Here is a 21374-nt window from a genome sequence, read left to right as displayed (position 1 = left end):
CGGAACGGGCAGGAGGTCCCTCTCACCCACCTCATACTTCTTCATGCAACTCTCCACTTCGGCCTGGGCCAGCCGGGGGGTGAAGGTCTCCTTGGGCGGGTCGATCCACGAGGTCCGCGTGGCCTTCCGGTGGCGCCGCCGCTGCTGCTGGTGCTGCCTCCTCTCTTCCTCCTCTTCTTCTTCTTCCTCCTCCTCCTCTTCGTGGTCATCATCTTCCCCGCCGGGGTTTTTGGGGGCCTGGGCACCCCGCAGGACCACAGCGGGGTCCCTGGCTTCGGCCGGGGCCCGGAGGGGGCCACCCTCACTCTCCTCCTCCTCCTCTTCATCATCATCATCCTCGCCCAGCTGGAAGACCGAGGCTGGGTCCATGCCCTTCTCCACCATGGTCGGGCTTCCTTCCTCCAGGAAGCTCGCCTCCTGCAGGCTCAGCTCGCCCGCCTTGCGCTCGGCTTTCTCAATGAAGCTCACCTTCTTCAGCTTCAGCCCGCTCTCCTCCTCTTCCGAGTCCTCCCGCTCGTCCTCCTCCTCCTCCTCTTCCTCAGTCACCCCACAGCCCCCGTTGAGGCATTTCTTCTCCCCCCGGACGGCCGCCTCCGGGGGTTCGGGAGCCTGGCCCGCCGGCGGGCAGCCCGGCTTGGGGGGCCGAGGCTCGGCGCGGGGGGCCTTGGCCGGGGCATACCTCTGGGTCAGCAGCCGGAAGAGGGTGTGGGCTACCTCCCGGAGATTTTGGGCACTAAGGTCCCCCCGCTTGAATTTGCTGTAAAGATGGGGCTGGGAGACCTCCTTGATGTTCTGCAGAAACTGGCGAGTGATGAGGAGCGTGGCTAGCATCTGCGCGGGAGGGAAAAGCACAGGGCGGTCACGAAGGGGGGAGGGAAAGAACAAGCATGATCCAGCCAACAGTTCGGCAGGTCCTAGCTGAGCTGACCGAATGAGAGCTCTCGGCAAGGCAGCGGTGAAAGAGGAAGCCCAAAATACGAGATGGATGGGCTCCCTCAAGGAAGCCACAGGCCTGATTTGGGAAGGGCTGAGCCCGGAGATGGAGGGCCTTTTGGAGAGCACTCATTCATAGGGTGGCCATCCGTCGGAGGCGACTAAATGGCGGGGGACAGGGCAAAAAGGAAACAAGAGATAGTGCCGGAAGAGTAGACTCCCAGGGCAGTCAAAAGCAAGGGATGTTTGGAAGATCACTCATTCATAGGGTCGCCGTAATTTGGGGGCAACATGATGGCTTTATTCCTCTTCCTTTATTATTTTTTTTAAAGGAACAAGCCCTGGTTTAAAGTCTTAGAAGCAGGCGTGCATGTTAGTAACATCTCACATCTATCAGAATTAACTATCTTGTCTTCCAGGGTCGCCCAGCAAGAGGAGGAGGGAGGGGATAAACAATGCATGACGGCAGGGACTTTGCAAATCAGGAGGGGGGGATTCAGAATGCTACCCTCCAATTTTTTAGCTTCCAGAAACTCAAGTTTCTTGTCCTCTAGGGACCCTCACTATGTTAAGCCAGGAGTTTTGTATTCACAAGGCACCCCAATACAGTAGGACCTCTGTGTCCGTGACTGATCTGCCCCCAGCTCCCCCATGGATGCTGAAAAATGCGTATTAGAGCAAACGCTATTTTAATAGCAAATGCCATTTGTAGCATAGTCTCTCCCTCCCTCTAGTGGCCAGTTCTGGTAACTTCATCATTAGAAATATGTATTTCTAGGAATTCACTTTTAATATTTTCAGAATGTGGATAAGTGAATCAGCGAATACCAGTCCTGTGGATAAGGAGGTCCTACTGTACATATCCTTGAAAATCGCCATCTGTCGTGAAAAATAAACATACTGAACTGGGGCCTGGCTTAAAATATTCCTTCTCCGCTAGCCTAGAAGCCCATCCCAACGAGGATCTTATCAAAGGTTGCATCCAGTGTCATGCCATATGGGAAGACCAGAGTTTTCCCATATTCTTCTCTCCACCTGTTATGAGTCTTGAGATAGACTGCTCCTGATCAGAGAGGCTCCAAAGAACTGCAACTTCTCTCAACCCACTTCTTCCATCTTTGATTAAACCAGAGTTGGAGGAGGTATTTTTTAGGACTACAAGCCCCATCGCCCAAACACCCCTCCTCAGCCTCCCCTCCCCCACTACCCACCCACCCCTCCACCTCCCGCCTTGCTCCTACTTTAGAGAGGGCCATTTCCCAGGAAAAACTCAGCAAACCCTTAAAGGCGATGAAGAAGAGGTGGAAGTTGAGAAGGAGGGAAGGGCGGACGGCGTCTTTCAGCTGACGCACGAGGCTTTGGAAGAGGGAGAAGATGAGAAGGAGCTGCGAGGGGGGAGGAGGAGGAAAGGCAGCCGGGGGCGGGTGGGTGGGTGGGGAGTCCAGGACAGACAGATGGAGAAAGAGAAACAGACAGATGGACGGACAAAAGAAAGAAAGAAAAAACGGAAATTAAAATCAACTCAAATGAGAAACGTACATTAACACATGCGAGGAGAGGGTTTTTCAAAAGGGGTGCAGATTCTGCGTTTTTTGTAGATGACCCTTGGGGGGTGGGTGGGATTCCACTTACAAAGCTCAAAAGGGAGTTCCCCCAACGGGTCCCCAAGCCCCAAATCCCTTTTGCCAAAGCAGGCAAACCCACCGCGAAAACGTGCCAGACGGATGGCCTTCTGGCACGTAAAGGCTGGCGAGAGGTTTTTCTGGATTCAGGGGCAGCGAGGCCAGGAGGGGAGTTAAAATAGAAAACTCAGAATGGAAAGCACGGGCCGTCAAGCAGCCGAGGGCAAGGAAAAAGCTCAACCCTCCTGCTTCCTGGGAGCCCCCCAGAAAGACCTCTTGGGATCTAGGTGGACACTAGATCCGTCTACCAGCAGCGGAGCCAAAATACGAAACTTCATTAAAGGGACAGCAGAATGGAAAGCCTGGGCAGTCAAGCAGCCGAGGGCAAGGAAGGATCAGCCCTTTTCTCTGCACCGCCTGCGAAGGTGGCGGCCGTTGACCTTAAGGTTAAACCTTAAGCCGCAAAGTAGTAAAGGGGAGATAAATCGTGGCCTCAGATTTCTCTATATTTTTTGCTGTTTGTTAGGGTTTCTCCTCTGATATGGGAAAGAGAGAAAGGGCCGTTACCTCCTTGAGTCGCTCCATGTCCTTGAGGTAGAATCCGATGTAGAAAAGACTTAGATATGAATTTACAAATTGGAACTGTCGGGAACCACAAGCAGAGAAAGGGAGAGAGAGAGAAAAGAAATAAATAAATGGAGAGCAGGATGTCGGGATAAACAAGTAAAACACTGCCGCTTGATGCCAAGCCTTCCAAGGTAGACTGCCTCCGAAGCTGGAGGCTTTAGTCTACTCCGGAGAAGCCTCCAGCGATCCAGGAAGGAGCACGCGCAGCTATAGCTGGACCTCGGAGGGTGGGTGACACGCCAAGGGTGGGCTTTTACACAACAAGGATGGTACGTTTAAATACAACCCTGCTCTCCCAAAGTTTCAGAGGGTGGTGTTGCATTTGCTTGGTCAGGTGTGGTGAAAACTGTGTTTATGGGATGCAGTTCTCTTGCTGGGCTGGGGGACGCTGGGCTCTGTAGTCCAAAGAAAAAGGAACTTCTCCCAGCTCTGCTCTTTTTGTGTTGGTTTTTTTTTTTTTTTGAGACAGATCCTGCTCCTGAGAGTGGGCTGGGCAGACTTACCAAGACCATTTTAATGATGAGGTTTTTTTCATAGGCACTCTGTAAGCGGTAGTTTTCTGCAATGAAAATAACAGGATTTTTTGGTCGTTGTTGTTGTTTTAATCTTATCCTCAAAGGATAAAAGGCCCAACCTTTAGTGGGTTCCTTCCTGGCAGGAAGTGGTTCAAACAGAAAGCTGCTGGGATTTGGGGCTCCCGCCCCTTGTTTGGCCTTTTACGAAGCCCCCGGAGAGAATCTCTGAAATTCAGATCCTAGGTCGATATTTTCCTTTGGAAACTTAGTGACCGGGATAGAAAATGACCAGGTAGAGAAAAGAAACTTTATGGAGCTACGAAACTCTGAGCTTCTGTATACAGTTGGACTACAACTCCCATTTTGCACCACCACGGGGCAGCCATACGTTCTCCACACACACACACACCCCGGATCTAGAATTTCATCCGACCGCATGGCTGAGCGGAAACCTCCGCAAAACTCAAAAGTGGGATCAAGAAGATAGAAAGCCGAAATCTCATAAACCATGAGGCTTGGCCAAGCAAGCTGGGACTGATGGGGGTTATAGTCAACAACACAAGGGAAGGTACCAGGTTGCCTATTCCTGCTTTATTTGGAAAGTAATTCTTCATTTGTTAAAGTTACTTTTCATCCAGTGAGTTTAAAGCAGGAACCAGGGCTCCATCACACACACACACACACACACACACACACACACCGGTACCTCCCCAAGCACCCTGCGGGGTAGAGCCAGGACAAGGCGGAGTGTCCCAAGGTCACCCGCTGAGTCTCCATCACCGAGTGGGGATTTGAACCCAGGCCTCCAGAGCCCTGGTCCAGCACGCCGTCCGCTACACCACCCTGGCTTTTCCTTCCCTTGCTACTACAATTCCCAAGTTTTTCCCCCCTAAAATTTCATGAGAAGCCACCTTTCCAAGGGTTGGCCTTGAGACAAAAGATGCAAGCCAAGCAAATGCAGTGGGGCTACTCACCCATGTCGTTGAGCCAGTAGGCGATCTTCCTGTAGACCTCGTCGCAGGCAGTGACGATGACGGCCAGCACGATTTTCGGCAAGAAGCGCACAATCCGCGGCAACTCCTTGATGCTCATCACAAATTCCTGAGTGGAAGGAAACACGCAACCCAACGTTATGGGCTTTGTTATCCCTTCCGGATGACAAATCCCCCCATTTTCCATTCTGGACCAAGACAGCCTAACCTGAGTATGGCTCACCTGGGAGAAGGGCCTGGAGGACTGAGCTAGGCCTAGCTTCCTGCTGGGACAGGAAGTGCCTCCAGCTAGCCCTGGAGCAAGAAGCTGAAGCAGAGCTAGGCCTAGGTTGCCTCCCAGGTCAGCCAAACGGCAGCTTCGCTGCAACACTGGGCACTGAGGGTTGCCCGTCGCTCGGTGCCATGCCGTGTCCCCCATGGCACAGTCTTCCTCCGCGTGGGCCCTCCTTACCTGCAACTCGAAGCAGCCCAGCATGGCAAGGAAGACGAAGGAGAGGCAGAAGAGGCAGATGGGCAGGCTCACCAGACACTGGAAGACCAGCCGTTTCCACGGCGGGTAGTAAAACTCCTCAGCGTTGGTCACGGGGCTGACGCGCTTCACACCCTAGACAGGGAAGGCCGAGAGACCATGAGGGCATCATCAACCACACTCCGGATGGGCACAGCCCAGGGGCCATTTTTTGCGGGTACCTCATTTGAAAAGAGCTTAGGAGGGCTTTTTTTTTAAATGGACCCAAAGAGTTTGGGAGTTCAAATCCCCACTGGGCCTCCTTCAGAAGGGCTTATTATATCTAATCCATTAACCCACTGGTTCTTAACCTTTGTTACTCAGATGTTTTTGGACTGCAACTCCCAGAAGCCTTCACCATCAGCTCTGCTGGGTGGGGTTTCTGGGAGTTGCAGTTCAAAAACACCTGAGTAACAAAGGTTAAGAACCACTGCATTAACCCACCCAATTAAAGACAACTGAAACAAAGGGGTTTCGACTAAGGGCTAAAATGTTGTCCCTGAAAAAATCCTTGGGATTCGGGAGTTGGGGGGGGGAAACTGATGGTCAAGAAAAACACCATCCTTTTTAAATTCAAGACCCTGACTTCCAGTAACAAAGTCTTGGGGTGGGGAGTCAGGATAACCTTCCAGAATTTGGGGTGAGGCACCTTACTGATCCATGAAGGAGGGTGTCGCAGGGAGAGGGAGAGCGCTATTCAAAGAGGGCGAGCGGAGGACCCTGGGAAGGCCGGTTCCAGCCCTCGGGCCGCACACTCCTCACCTCAACGCTAAATGCACCATGATGCTGATCCAGAACAAAGCCAAGTGAGGGGAGCAAGTGTTCATTGCTGGAAATGATGGTCTTCATCAGCAAAGATTGCAGACTTAGAAAAAGGTCTGATACAGCCACACCCACACCGACAGTGTGACACTGCATGGCTCTTCCTACCCACCCACCCATTTTCGAAACTTGACCCAACGCTGCTGACCCGAAACTGGGGCCGAGGCTCTTCTATGGACTCTGCGGGCGTGTCCAGCGTCCCCCACTTATAGGCATACTCGGCCCCCCGGCGCTTCCACTCCTCCAGAAACAACGTGGACCAGATTACATTGAAGATGGCGAAGATCACACAGCAAACATCCCGGCTGGTCTGAATTGGGGGGGGGGGGGAGGTCAAGGAGAGGGTAAAGACGAATGAGGCAGAAAAACAGAGAACAACCACATGGGGGGGCCCACTGGCTGTCAGGGATTTGTTTAAATTAGGATAACCCCCTTAAAAAAAAAACACCTAGTGACAGAAAAGGTCACCCGTGTCTGCATGGAGAGCGGAGTAAAATAGTTCTACTTTTTAAAAAACTGTAACTCAAATAGTGTTTGCCCAAATGACCTCAAATCTGGAACTAAGGAAGAGCAGATGGTCTTCTACATCTGTGCCAAATTTAGTGCTGCTCTGAGGTCCTGTTTCAAAGTTATAATTTTTGATTGGGATTCCCCCATTTCTAGAACTGCCTTATGGAATGCTGGCTTGCTGTGTGGAACAATCCTTATCATTGCACTCCTGTGCAGCAGAAATAATATTTAAGCATACATTTTCGGCACTGTTCAGACCTGCAGGCCAGGCAGAGAAGTGGATCTTTAAAACTAGGTTCTCCATGGTTTCGGCCTGTGGTCAAGGGACGCTCCCTTTCCTTTGGGTTGTTGGGCATCGTCCCTCGTTAAAAGCCATATAAGAGCACGTTAAATTGTGCATTCTTCACAAAGGGTGATTCACAAACACTTTAAATTAATAAATACTCTCCTGGTAGAGGAACTAAAATATTATGTCTCTCCTGCTTCCAGTCTTTGCTCCCTACCCCAAAACGTCAATTTTGGATGCTTCTTTGTTCAGATTCTTGCCCAGATCCCGCTGGAAACCACCCCCCATCAGCCTAATCACATCAGAAAGCTCTAAACGACACAGTAAGTGAAGCGGTAAATGGGGCCCCGTGGGAGGAAACTGAGGCAGGGCTGCTTGGCAGAGACCAAAGCATCAGAAACGCCCGAATCAGAGGCCCCGAATCTGCTCGTCCTTTGTAATGCTACAACTGGCAAACGGTCCCTCTGCTAGGATCACGACCCTCCGTCGTCTCCTCTCAACCTGCCCAGTGCTTTCCATCTTTCCTCCTCAAAGTGCTTGGTTTCCAATTCCCTGATCCTCCTGGTTGCCCTCCTTGGAATCAGCATCCTTCTTAAAATGTGGTGTCCAGAACTGGAACACAGGACTCAGGATGAAGCTTCGCCAGTGCCAAACAGAGAGGAACTTAGTCCTTCTCAGGATTGGGAGGCTCAATTTCTGCTCACTGATCCTCAAATCACATTGGCCTTTTTTGCAGCTTCCTCACCCTGTTGGGCTCACATTCAGCTTGGAATCTCCGAACAGGCCAAACTCCTTCCTGCTCATCGCAACATGGAGCCCAGAATCTCCCCCCCCCCCCCCTTGTAAGGATGCCTTTGAATCAGTGCAGCACTTGGCGCTTGCGCCGGTTCAATTTTGCACGATTGTTTTCAACGGAAGGCACGACCACCCAAAGGGGAGAGGATCCTTTTCTCCTCCTGGAGCACCACCCCCCTGCCCGCCCCTCGCCGCCTCACCTGGTCGCTCTCGGTGAGGGTGTAAAGCAGTGTGCCGAAGACAGCCGGGTAGACCATGGCGGAGGTGTAGAAGCCCAGCCAAGCGAAGTACATGGCGATCTTCACCCCAAAGTAGTCACAGATCTCGTCTGGAGACAGGGTGAGGAGGAGGAGGAGAGGGAGAGCCACATCAGAAGGCCCAACAAGGCAGGAGCCTGAGGGGGGGAAGTGAGGTAGGGACCCCCCTCCAGGACCGCCTTAGGCATCCAGTCAAATGTCTTCGTTGCCCAAACATTCACCACAGAAGGCACCATTAATTAACCAGTCAAAATGTTTGCAACCAGGCCTGAGCGGCAGCTGACCAACAATTAAGTGATGGGGGTGCACGCTCTTCTTCTCTCTCTGCTATTCCCATCTTCTGGACCTCCAGATTTTTATAATTTATTTCTTTAATCAGGAAAAAGTGGGAGCAAGGATCAACCTTTCTTTTCCCGCTGCTGTTAACTGAGGCCACCCCTGCACATTCCCCGGACCTCCAGCCATGCACAGGGTGTGTGTGTGTGACCTTTTGCCGTTGCTGGGGAGTATGGGATATGTAGTCCATGCACATCTGGAGTGCAGCCGGATGGAGGAAGAGGCCGGCTAACTACGAAGGAAATGGGATTCTCTCCTTCTCTCTCCAGCCGACAGCTTGGCCCTCCCGTTTCTCTTCCTTCCTTTCCTCCCACCCACAAAAACGTAATACATTTCTCATTTAAAATTGCTTAATATTTAGTCATGAAAGCAGTCCTGCTTATATAATAATTTCTGAGGGCACTGTGAACCAAATCTTCCTTATCTAAGTCAGAAACCTTTCACCAGAAAGCTCCCAAACCCTCAATGCCTCATCGCTCGGGGACAGAAAAAAGGAGCTCGAGAGATTGCAGTAAAAAGCATTCTCCACTCTCACACATACACACACATATCCTCCCATCATCTCCACCATCATCATCTCTTTGAAGCAGATTCTGAAGGAACTGAAAGCCACTTGGTTTTTCTTTCTCTCCTTCCCTCTGTGTTTCTCAACCTTGCCTCCTTGATGAGGGCGAATTATGAGGAAGGAAGGAGGGAAGGAAGGAAGGAAGGAAAGAAGGGACAAGGAAGGAAGGAAGGAAGGAAGAGAGAGAGAGAGAGAAAGGAAGGAAGGAAGGAAGGAAGGAAGGAAGGAAGGAAGGAAGGAAGGAAGGAAGACTGATGATGGATGGAAGGAAAACTGGGAGGAAGGAGGCAGGAAAAAGACTGAAAGAATAAATGAGTGAACACCCTGAGGGAAGAAAACTCATTTTGCCATCATGTCTGATGGGGTGAAAATATCAATTTCCACAACCTATGTCCAATTTCCTCTCCATTCTTCTATTTCCCCTATAACAGCTTTCTAACTGCACATTTTTGGGAGCAGACAACCCAGTTTCTACCTAAGAGTAGACTATGTCTAGATGGGTGGCATATAAATGCAATAAATAAATAAATAAATAAATAAATAAATAAACAAACAAACAAACAAACAAACAAACAAACAAACAAACAAACTGCCTACAAAACAACAACAACACATAAGTCATCCTAAGTTACATTCTGAGCATCTACAGAGTTCAGTCCCCAGCAGAAGCTGGTCCCTTTCATGCTTCGGGCATCCAAGTTCTGCACTGCATGCTTTTTAATATATATTCCAACCTAATTAGGAACGTTTGCATAACTTAATTTCAGAACTGGAGCACGGTCTGTTTTTGCAGGCAGTTTTCCCCTCTTTGGGCTGGTTGCATCACCTCCCGTAATCTCCCTCAGGGCGGGTGGGGGGAGGCAACGGATTAAAAACCGTGTAAAAAAATGCCATTCCCCAGGGCCACCTGGCTGATTTCAGGGCAGTGTTTTATCAGCACTTTTGAGAGGTTTTGAAAGGGTGGGAGGAATAAAATAATCAACACTCCAGCCCGTGGATGCCTCATCCTGTGTAGAAAATGTGGAAACTAAAAGATGGAGAAACAGAGGAGACCTAAGGAACGAAGGGCAGAATTTTAATTATTTTTTTACTACAAATCCCATCATTCTTCATTCTTGGAGTTAAGAGCTACTGACAGGCAGGCACCTGAATGGATTTGTAGTTCAAAAAACCACAAACCAACCCCAACATTGCATCCCCATTTAGAACTTCCTCAAAATGTTTTCAAGCCTTAATTTCAAACTAGGGCAAACGGGGTGTGTGTGTTGTTCTTCTGTCCACCCAATCTGTAGAGAGCCCTGGGCAACACAGAGCGATTCAACCAGAAATGGGGAAATTCAGAGAGAAACAGGCTTCTTGCTCAGGGGCTGAAAGAGCGCCATCCAGAGGAGGAAGTTTTCTACAGCGGATCGCAGCCTACGTGTCCAAGGACATCTCCCCCACTCCCCAAACTGAAGAGATGGGGGGAGAAAGGGGGCGGAGACCTACCCAGAGGCTGAGGCTCGCAAATGGCTTGAACCCAGGACTTCATCAGCCGGTTGAGGATCCGCTGCTCATGGATGGGGAAGACCTGCCGGAGGATGCCTCGGGCGGCCAACTCGGGGACTGCAGAAGGAAGAAAGGAGGCGTGAATGGCAAAGCAGAAGGGGAGAGAGCCCAGAAGCGCCGTCCGATCTCATCCGGTAAGGCATGAACCTTTTTTTAAAATTGCTCTTGCTCTTGTAATAGAGTGGGTTGTGGAGACCGCAACTGCCAGTGAATGAGAAAGGGGTGGACGACGTAGGGGGGGACTTGAAGCTATTCTCCTCTGTGAGTTTTTTAGTAGAAATTCAAAAACTCTGCAATTTGGGGAGCAAGGAAGGAAGCAAACAAAGGGTCCTGGCTTTGAAAAGGGACTCACGGGGCACTCAAGAGGCCTTCCCCTGCCTCCCCCTCCAACCATCTTGCTTCCCCTCCTTCCCCACTCACTGATCGGCTGCCCTTCCAAGAAGTGAATATTATGCAGCGTCTCCCCTTGTTTGGCTCGCAGGTTCTCCAGCCAATACCTGATGATGTTTTGGCGTTCCTGGAAATAAGAAAGGGGGGGGGGAGCAAAAAAAAGAGAGTTAATTTCAGACACTGGATATAAGTATCCTGCAGGCATTTTGATAAATTTTGCAAGCCATTGCAATCGCGCCCCCCAAAAGAAGGACCTCACAGGTGTGTCAAAAATATATCTGGTGGCTGTTGCTGTTAAATGTGTTTTTAGTACAGCAGGAGCCCCTCCCTGTTGTAAGGAAATGGAAGGAAACCGGGATCAGTACTCTCATGATCAATATCCGCTGATTCACTTATCCAAGAATTGGAAATATTTAAAATATTAAAAGAAAAATCCTGGAAATATATATGGATTTCTAAAGATGAAGTTCCCAGAACTGGCCACTAGGGCCAAATAGAGACCATGCTATGTACAGTGTTGGCTATTAAAATACTGTTTGCTATTATCTGCGTTTTTAAGTATCTGTGGGGGAGGTGGAACCAATTCCTCATGGATACTGGAGGGGGAGGTTTCCTACTGTAACTTGTTTTGTTCAGATAAGTGTTCCTTATTTGCTTCTAATTTTAAAGTCTGTGTATTGTTTCAAATGTCTTACAACTTATAGGTGAATATTAATGCAATCCTTGCACCTAGGGTGAAGCTCTGACATGAATCATTAAAAAAAAGCCCAACAACTTCACAATGAAAATATTCCGGGCATTGTAGTGGGCAAGATCTGTACGAAGAGGGAGGCTGGTCCAGCTCACCTGAGAAGTGAAAAAATAAAGTTCATTTTCTATGTTCTCGTAGATGTAATCTTCCTCACAGGAAAAGCTGCGCATGCCACCCCCAAATTCCGCCTTCACTGGCTTCCGCAAGCCGATCTCATCCGCCCCCCGGAGCAAACTGTGGGGTGGGGTGGAGAAAAAAGGAAGCTGAGAAGACACCCAAATCTCCGGGACAAAACACCCAAACAGAGAAAACTGAACTTTCCAATTTTGTTTTGTTTTGTTTTTACATTCTTGCTTGCTTACTGTGTCTCTGAGTTATTGGAACTGTAAGTGCCAGTTGATGAGAAACAAATGGACTAATCTGCGGAACCAGAAGCTATCCTGTTCCATAATTCCCTCCACTTCTGCGACCTACCTGGAGGAATTTAACCAAAAATGTAAAAAACGCTGCAAAACTCCTTTAGTTTTAATTTTTTTATTGTGTTACTTTTAGAGATACTTTTCACAGGCGTTTTTAGAGGCAGGCATTTGTCTACATCTGATGCCATTCTTTTATCAACGCTGAAATGCATTTTCGGGGGTAATAAAGCAAGAATTAATGGTCCAAATCCGAAATTAGTTACGATCAAAAGAGGCACACTGAAATCAAGTCTTGCATGGAGAAATTTGGTTATTTTTCAGTGTTATAATTGGAACACAACACCCTAAACACTAGAAACCTCTAATATACGCAGCTACTTTTCAACAATCACAATGAGTAACAAGTAATGAGTTACTTTTCAGCAATCACAATGAGTAACAAGTAATGAGTTACTTTTCAAATAATGTTAGTAGTTGGCAAAAACTACTTTTTAAAAGTAACTTCCCCAGCTCTGCCTCTGTCCGTCGACACTCCCCATCTGTGGGGTTCAGCTCCTGGGCTTCTCCCGCCCCTCTCTTTCGTTCAACGGGGACTTGCCTCTCGTAATTCGCAGTGACAAACAAAGCGTAGGCCCGTGTATGCTTGTGATGCCGTATCTGGATGATGAGTTCGGGGATTCCGAGGCGGATGTGGTTGAGCAGCCACAGGAGGGTGTGGTCATCCGTCGTGTCTGGGGGGGGGAAGCGCGAGAAAATTCAGAACAGGTGAGACGTGGATTCGCACCCTCACAACGTGCAGCAATAGTCAATTAAAAGGGTCATTAAAGCGCAGATCAAAATTAAGTTAAAAAACCAAGGCTATGGGATCCTGTTCAAGGGACCACATGCACAAAGAAAGCTACAGAAGTGGCTCCTGGTTAAACCAAACTTTTATTGGCAATTTAAGAAGTCTGCCCATAAAAGCAAACACGGTAATTCCCCACTCTGAAGTCCCTCCATGGCAAGAAATGTCGCTCGCACGCAGGTCAGCTGAATGAAAAGTCTATGGCCTGCCACAAAGAGATGCCAGAGAGGAAAGCCATCCAGTGGTAGGTGGTTCCACAGGTTGGGAAGATCTGGGTCGGTGACAGCCTGGCTCACCCAGAACATGGAAGATTTGTTCAGCTCTGGTTGCTTCCGGCTTGAATGAGGGTTAATGGGGTGTCAAGTTTAAAACCGTGGTCTGATGATGGCTTTACAAACCATGGTTGGTTTAAACTGCAATACGTCTGAAGCCACAGTCCTGGCTTGCTCCAGGTTTTCTTTCCATACTTAAAGTTCTCCACAGATTCTAAGCAGAGGCTGAGACAGAACCACAAAATATGAAATTGCATTTTTTTCTGTACCATGTGACAACAAAGGGCCCATTTTGTTGAGCTGAGCGGCAACACCCACGAGCAGTAGGAGGGCACAGCCGGCTTTCTGGGCAATCAAGAGCCGTTTGCCCGACAGAAGCCCCCCCTCTCCTTGGGAGAGAAACCGCCCCAAAACTGGTTCGGCGACACGACGGGGTAACGACCTGACTGGCCTACCTGGAAGGGTCATGAGGACGTCGCAGTTTTCCGTGGGCACTGTCTTCATCCACGATTTGTGGGACATGATGTAACGCCCGGCCTGCAGAAGCCGCTTCCCGAAAAGCTTGTCTGTGGAAAAAGCAGGCCAAGAAGGGTGAACCTGTGTCTTTTTATGAGAGGCAGCCCAGAGTAGGGGTTAGAGCACCAGACGAGGACTTCAAAGACCTGGGTTCAAATCCCTGCTCTGGTCAGAAGTTGCCGCTGGCCGCTCTCTCTCGGCCTGGCTACCTCACTCGTTTGTGGAGAGGATAAAGGAAGAGAAGAAGCTTCTCGCTTATGCTTTCAGGAAAAATACGGGCGGAGGGGGCGGCACAGGGAATTAAAATGAATAAATACACCAATGCAAAGCAGCCCACCCTGCTCCTGCACTCGGAAAAGACCATCCAACCCGGAAACCCCTGCGCCGCGTTTGGCTGCCTCGGCCCAAGCAAACTCAGGGGGTCGGCGCCCACGAGGTGAGGGGGTCTCCGTGGGCCCCTCCTCCTGCCATGCTCCAAAGGGCGTGGAAAGCCGGGACACCACTTTTTTCTCCGGTCGGATCTCCTGTGTCCAGCCAGTTCAGGGTTGCCGACGGACCTGCAGCCAGCGTGTCCGGGCCAGCCGTCCGTGGAGAAGCCGCTCTCTGGAAGCTCAAGCTGCCGGGCCCCCTCCTGCGCCCCAGCCTGGCCCAGTAGAGCACTGGGACTCCACCAGCAGTCCCTCCACACACAGCCCGGACTAAACTGCCTGGCGCCTCCTGAGCTTCCAAAATCAGACATGGAGCTAGGAGGCTGGGGTGTGTGCGTACATTTGTAGCCAGAATAAAATGTAGACCGCTGACCGGATCATTGCAGTCATCAGTGCAAGAATCCCAACCCCTGTCCCATTGTCTTCTCCTGGGCTTCTCCGGTTGAATCCCTGCCTGTTTGCCTCACTGGCAAGACCCGTGCGGCAGCAAAGAGTCCTGTCCCTGCTCGGCTTTAGGGCAGGCCTTCTTCTAAATCCATCTCTCCGAATCTGCACCCCGGGGGGGGGGGTTGCGCTGGAGGAGCATCATCATCCCCTGCCCCCCCCCAAACAATCCCTGGTCACCCAAACACCTACCGCCTTGGCAAAGATCCTCTGTTGAAAAGACGGGATGGAGGGGTGGGGGGGGACAGGCCAGAAATTTAAAAAGCCAGACATCTCCATGGCAACCGCCTCCGAGGAGGACGGATCTCCCGAGCCCGCAACCTCTTTTGCTCATTTTTCATCGCTCTTCCCTGTCTGTCCCCCCTCTGCCCTGCTCAAGGCAGCAGTTAATTAACGCATTGATTAAATCAGAGGCCAGGGTGCCGTACGAGGAGAGAAAAGGTGAGAGGGATGCGCCCAGCAAAACACAGGCACGGAAACCCTCGTGGCTGGTTTGGACCCGGGTTGAGGAGGTGGCAAAATAAAACTGAAAATAAATCCCATGAGTTCTGGATTCCAGCAGAGAAAGAGAGCAGGCTCTTCCCCGGGAACAAAGGACCCATCTTAAACCCCTCAGCCAAAACATCCGTCTACACGGCCTGCGTATACTGGTTGGGTACCACTTTTAGTGCACGGTGGGTCTTTGTCGTGCAGCGTTCTCAGCCAAAAAGCCCCACCACGGTGCCCCCGCCTAACAACAACCAGGAGGACCAGTGCCTTCGGCCAACGGGGGCTCCCAGCATCCCCGAAACTCAAGCCGTGATGGTCCAAAGCGGCGTCAAACTCCCCCCCCACCTCATAGGCCAGGTACAGACTTCATCCTGAGCATGCTATAGTTCTCAAGCAACATAGGTTTCCCACTCCCTCTGCAAAGCATCATGGGAACTGTAGTTTACTAAGGCTGTGAGAACAGCTCGTTAATTACTGCCACCATCTTATTTATTTCATAAACCTATTTGGTTTCATGCTAACAAGACGCCTCCTCTGTCTTAGGACGACCCCATCAATGTCCACCCTGTGAAATGAGCCAGCTCCAAAATGCTCCTGTTTCTTAACCGCCCTAAGTCAAAAGTCGTGACATCCTTGAGGGAGTCAATCTATCTAGTATTTGGTCTTCCTCTTTTCCTGCTCCCTTTTAACCTTTCCCAGCAGTGCCTTTAACAGCTAATCTTGCCTTTACATGAAGCAGCATTTCCTCTGTTTCCTAATTTTTGCCTCCAGAGACAGTTCAGGCTTGATTTGATCTAGGACCCCCCACCCCCCCCGGTTCAGCTTTTTGGCCATCCAGGGGGCTGAAACCCACTAGCAAAAACCCTGAATTACCCCCATTTCTCCACCATCAACATTGAAGCTGTTCTATGCTGCTGCAATTATTATTTGGCCTTCAATGGATTCAAAATTAATCCCCTATTTGCATTTTCCCTGTTTCAAGTCCTCATTCCTTTCCTGCCAGTTAAGATGGTTTCATCTGCATATCTTAAATTATAGATGCTTCTTCCTCCGGTTTCCGCCCCTCCTTCGCCTGAATCTAGTCCGGCTTTCCTAATAATATATTCTGCATATAAATTGAACCGACCCCGGGGGAGGGGGAGAAATCACCCACTCTTGTCTGGCAGCTTCATTTTACTGAAACCCATCCTGCTTCTCACTACGGTGGGGTAACGGCCACCTTTGGGATCCAGACTGATTCTCTCCCCCCCCCCCTTTATCTCATATCTGGTTTTATTTATTGATTTATTCTTATTTGTTCCAACTTCTGGCCCGCAACTGCTTTGGGCGGTTCACAGCACAAATCGACACCAACAAACTTGGATAAAAAGAGCTTGGTTATAAAATTAAAATAAAACCATTTGGGGCAATATAAAATACCTACACTCTAAAATGCCAAATATGAAATACATGCTATTGGTTTTCGCAATCCTTATTTTCTTTCCAGAGTTATTAAGTTGGTCATGCAGAGAGTCAGTAATCGATGGACATCTTAATCTCCCAAGGTTCTCTTTAGCTTTAACCATTACACACCACTGCTTCTGCCTTTAAAAAAAAAAAAATTTATTTAGCTTTTTCTGGCTATGTTGATCCCCTGCCACTTTCTATGACTGCTATCATTTTTTCCTTCCAAGCCACACAAAGTATTCGGGGGGTTTTAAAAGTGGGCCATGCCACCTGAAAAATAAAACAAATTGTAGATATAATCCTGATTTGATGAGCCGTGGAGTTCCGCAGGAGAATGAAACAGGTGTGAAAGCAAAGCGTGCTCCCACAGTGTAAACACAACCTTTCACAGCCCCAGTAACCCATAATTCTGGGGGTGAGACCCCCCTTGTGTATGGAAGACACAGGCACAACAAGCAGTAAATGCTCAGGGGCAGTCTGGCTTAGTGGCGATCGCAACAGAGGTCTGGCAAGACAGGCACACGGCTTTACATTTCCTCATTTTTTTTGTTAACCTACCTCCCCAAGTGGTTGCAGAAGAAGAACATCTTGAGTTCCCAGGAGGAAGTGACGGATATAAATGACATTAAATTAACCAAACAGGTTTGGGCACACCTCCGGCCTCAGGTGAGGAGCTGCATCCAGGGCTCGGAAGACAAACGTGGCACTGAGGACTAGCAGCTTACGTCACCCAAAGCAAAGCAAACCAGCCTGACAGGGACAGGACGGAGCCGGAAAGGGGTGTGAGTGAGTGGCCGCTGGCCTAAAGCCAATGGTTGATAGAGAGCAACACCCCGGAACAGCTGATCCAGAGAGCAAACAAAACTCTGTACATGCACAACACACACACCCAATAACTGTACAGACCACTGAGCTAACCAGAAGCTTCTAATGACACACAGATACATGGCCACGCTTATCTGGACGCCAGCTGGCGTAGCGGGACCAGAAAATCCTGCAGGTTTGGTTTAGGGGTTCTACCAAGCGGCAGAAATCCTTTCCAGAATTGACCATATAAAAAAACCCCAAGGGTTCAGGGACACAGAAATCAGCTCAGCCAAGAAATGATGATCTCTCTCTTTGAAGGCTGCCTGGTTCTGGATCTCTGATTTGACCTTTTGGGGTTTTTTTTTTTACTTGGTATAAGTGGGTTGTTTTTCAGCTGCCTTGAGTACTGTTCTGAAGGCCCAAAACTTAAATACAGTTCTGAGGAAAAACCAGCGAAAAAGAAATAGGAGAGGTTCTCGGAGGATCCCGGCTGGAAAGGTCACGAAGACCATAAGAAACCTGAAACCAGACAAGATCCGAGGCCCGTTTTAAATCCGGGATCCTTTTCCCAACGGGCCAGATGGGAGGCGAGGAAGGGGGACCAGGTGCAAATGCCGAAAGTTTTCCCTCTGCAGGTGGAATGACCCCAAGGAGGATGGGCTTCAGGCTTGCACCATGTAGCAGAGAGTTCCGCAGGCCCGGAGTGCCCACAGAAAAGGCGCTCCGGATCGTACCCTCCAAAATGATCTGGGAGAGAGGAAGGGGACACGGCTAGTGCCCATCGCCTGCTTTTTTTTAACCCTCCCCACTTCTAGACTTCCTGCAAAGCAGCCAGCAGATTCCCCAGCCAGGAGCAGGGTGCCAAGTTCAGGAGGAAGACCCGCTTCTGACCCTCCGGGTGTTGTGGCTGCACTACAAAGCCCATCAGCCCCAGCTAGCCAGGCTGACAATGGGAGACATAGTCTCCCATCATCCAGTTGGTCGCAGGTCCCTTTATCCACCCGGATCTGGTTCTGCACCTTAAGACAGCAAAATTAAAGGAAGAAAGAAACAAATTAAGGAGGAAACATCTTTGGCACCAGAAAAGACTTCTAGATTGGTTTCCTTGTGAGTTTGGGGGGGGATTAAAATCTACCTCCTCAGACATGTGGGGCGCTCCCGTCGTGCCCAGGTTTAGATACACCTCCGAGGTGACAGGAATGCGGACCATAAACAACGCATCGGTGATCCAGGAGCAGGAAAAGCAAAATGAGTGGCTTAGAATTGCAGGTTGTCGCTGGGGTGGATTAGCCATTTTGCCAAGTAGATTAAGCTGCCACGGAAATGCTAAAGGTTGTTCCCTCAGTCATCGGAGAACCTCCCTGTCCTGAGGCAGTCTATCTTGCCACACCAAACCCCCTAGGCAAAAAAACAGGAGACGTTTTGGCTATCATGTCCATTCGAGGGTGATGCCCGGTGACCCCCTTTTCAGATTGCTTCCTCTCCACCCTCTCCTGCCTTCTGTAAATCCAAATTTCTTCCAGAATATACAAGCTATCGTTTCAAAGATTTCCATCAACCTGTGCCAGGAAATTCTGGGAAAGAAGGAAATGGTGGAAAGGCTAAAAACTCGTATCCTACCAATGAAGATGGGTGTACCGGGGGGGGGGGGGGTTGTGGATAAAGAAGCCCTCTCTCTTTGAGGCTGGAGCGGCCCCCACTCAGAAGGATTAAAGACCGCTTCTCTCAGAGGGAACAAACCCAGCTTTGTGGTGCCCGAACCCGTCTTGGCACAGCTGTTGTGCTAGGGTGGCATCGCTCTGCAGAGGAATACGCCTCCGTGCATGTCGGTTAGCCGGCCGGTGGTTTAGCTGCCCACCCGAGCTGGCTCGTTAAGATGGAGCAAAAAGCAGGCAGCAGAAATGCCTCGTTGACTCCGTTTCAACTATTTGCCCAAATATCTCTTAAGCACCCATTTTGGACCGGGTCCACCCAAATCAGATTACATTTGAGAACGAGGCCTCCTTCTCGCTACCAGCTCAGCCCCTACAAAAGCAGGTCTCTGCTCTCCAAAACGACCAGTAGAAACCGGACAAGAGTCTTAAAACCAGAGCCTTCCTGGAAAGGGACAGAGGAAAAGCTCCACTGAATAAAACTGGACTCTCCCCTACTGTGTTAATTAAAACTTCTCTGCAAGCCTGGGGTGTGTGTGTGTGTGTGTCTGTGCTGGCTGGGCAGTTTGGATCTTGCGAAGCTTTGCCTGGCAAGCGAAATCTTGCAAAGCTCATCTCCATCCTCCGAACGGCTGGATGAAACTGCTGAGCTAAGCGGGAGACCAAGAAATAAGCACCGAGCCAACTTTTGGGGGATTGAAAGCAATCAAGCTAAAAGCTGGCGCGGCTGGCGCTTAAGGCCTTCACCTTGAGGACGCCGCAGCCGAATCTAAGAGGCCCAAGGCAGAATATTCCGTTTTCAGCAGTGCAAAACCCCCCAACATTGCAGAACCCTCAACCGTGATCGTTCAAGCGCTCTGTGGCAACACGCAGGTGCGCCCAGGTTAGGCACGCACAGGAAATGGCGAGGGAGCTTCGAGGACGTGTTTGGCATTTCATGGCTGGAGCCGTGCTGGACGAAGGGCAAACATGTAGGGCCTGAAAGTACCCCACAGGGGCGAGAGACGGAGGCTAGAGACAGGGCATAGAACCGGGGGGGGGGAGAGGGAGAACCAGGCTACAATCGTGCAGAACCAACTCCGAGCACCATCGCTCAGAAACCACCTCTCGTGCGAGCCATCCACCCCCCCTTGTGCATCGCAAGCTGCAAGGTGCACCTGGGATTCGTGCCAACCCGTGGAAAAACGAAGCGAGGGTCCTACAAGTCCAGCTGGCTTCCTTGCCCCCCCCCCAACCTCTGTGTCCCAGATCGATGCCCCACGCCACCCTCTGGCTTCTTTGCAGCCACAGTGTCCCTCCCTGCTACTACCACGGCCACAGCCACCCTGCTTACCGCCACAGCCACAGCGGCCGCCTCCCCGCTCACCTTGGAGTTGCCGAGCTAAGGTCACTCTTACTGCAGAAGAAGAGAGCCGTGCCTTGCCGCCGTACACCTCTGGATTTTGGCACTGCCGAGGGGGGGGGGGCGAGATGGCCAAGGGAAGCGGGGGGGGGAACCGTGTCGGGAGATGTCACACCTCAGTCCAGTGGACGGCCCGCTGCCTGCTGGCTGGCTTTCTCCAGGTGCCGGCAACGAAGACCGAGACCTTCAATGCTCTCCCCCCTCCCCCAGACTCAAACCCACAGGCCACGCGGGAACTCTGGACTGCCTCGTTTTGGCACCCTCTTCCCCCACACACACACCTCCCGAAGTCTCTCTCTTCCCACATCACTCAAAACAATACTTTGAGCATCCAGACAAAGAACCACATGGCGGGGGGGGGGAGAACAAACAATGATGAGAAGGGGGGCTGTCCATGGGCCACAAAGGCCCTCCGTGGGCCACAGGGCCTTCCTGGAGCACCAGGGACCCCCAACCCACCCATCCGGGGGTCCCTCTCGGTCCTCTGCACCAGCAAAGGCGCTTGGGAGTCCCGGGGGGGGCCAACCTGCTGGCCAGTCCCTGGAGGCAATCCAACATCCGCCAGGGACTGCCGCCTGGGCACGCCATTCGTTCCTTTCTCCCCACTGCCACGGCGGATGCCACGTGGGGGGGGGCTTGATGTACCCCCCCCATGGTGGGGACAATCTGAATGGTCCGAACCCCCTCTCTCCCTCCCACCCTCTCTCCTCGGGAGTAGCATCCTGCAAGAGATGACATCAGACCAAGAGTGAGGAAAGAGGGAGGGTGGCCAGGAGGCACGCGAGCTTCCACGCGGGGCTGGAAACCCACCGCATCCACAGACCCCAGTGGGGAGGGGGTTCAAAGACACACACACACACACAAAGGGTTTCGGGCATCCCCTCTCTGCTTTCGCAGCCAATGGCTCAAAAGCAAGAGGGCGATTTAGAGGGGGGGGGCTGAGACCCGGCACAGCCTCTTCCACGGGCACCGAAGACCAGCCCCCAGGCCCCCCCCCCGGACCTTTCAAAGTTGTTGTGAGGCTCTCTCTTGCCAAAGACTCTTTGGCCTTCCTTTCCCCGGGAGGGGTTTTCATGCCTCTGTGGCCCCACGATGCCCTCGATCGGCGGGTGGCTCTGAACTTTGGCCAAGTCTCAGCCCGCCGTTTCTCCACCCCGGGGCCCCCCCCAGCCAGGCCAACCACCTCTGGCCACAGGGG

General features: G+C 51.0%; 1 protein-coding gene across 4 annotated transcripts in view; it reads right to left on the bottom strand.

Moving 5' to 3' along the window:
• The window catches only part of ANO8 (anoctamin 8), a 34853-nt gene that overhangs the window by 8630 nt on the left and 4849 nt on the right, over window positions 1-21374 (bottom strand). For 2 of the 4 annotated variants that reach the window (XM_072977840.2, XM_078379010.1), the window contains exons 4-16: window positions 13448-13558; window positions 12475-12607; window positions 11553-11691; window positions 10737-10833; window positions 10257-10373; window positions 7811-7938; window positions 6168-6329; window positions 5141-5293; window positions 4672-4798; window positions 3686-3741; window positions 3123-3197; window positions 2175-2318; window positions 31-831 (exon numbers count right to left, since the gene is read on the bottom strand). In XM_072977840.2, the coding sequence (XP_072833941.2) occupies window positions 31-831; window positions 2175-2318; window positions 3123-3197; window positions 3686-3741; window positions 4672-4798; window positions 5141-5293; window positions 6168-6329; window positions 7811-7938; window positions 10257-10373; window positions 10737-10833; window positions 11553-11691; window positions 12475-12607; window positions 13448-13558 (2243 nt within the window). Of the gene's footprint in view, window positions 1-30; window positions 832-2174; window positions 2319-3122; window positions 3198-3685; window positions 3742-4671; window positions 4799-5140; window positions 5294-6167; window positions 6330-7810; window positions 7939-10256; window positions 10374-10736; window positions 10834-11552; window positions 11692-12474; window positions 12608-13447; window positions 13559-14572; window positions 19807-21374 lie in introns of those variants that run through there. The other 2 variants (XM_078379011.1, XM_072977841.2) reach the window with 2 other exon arrangements.

This window comes from Pogona vitticeps, chromosome 7 (assembly GCF_051106095.1).
Source record: "Pogona vitticeps strain Pit_001003342236 chromosome 7, PviZW2.1, whole genome shotgun sequence".
In the NCBI taxonomy this organism is placed as follows: Eukaryota; Metazoa; Chordata; class Lepidosauria; order Squamata; family Agamidae; genus Pogona; species Pogona vitticeps.
This window is presented reverse-complemented; position numbering and strand designations above follow the sequence as displayed.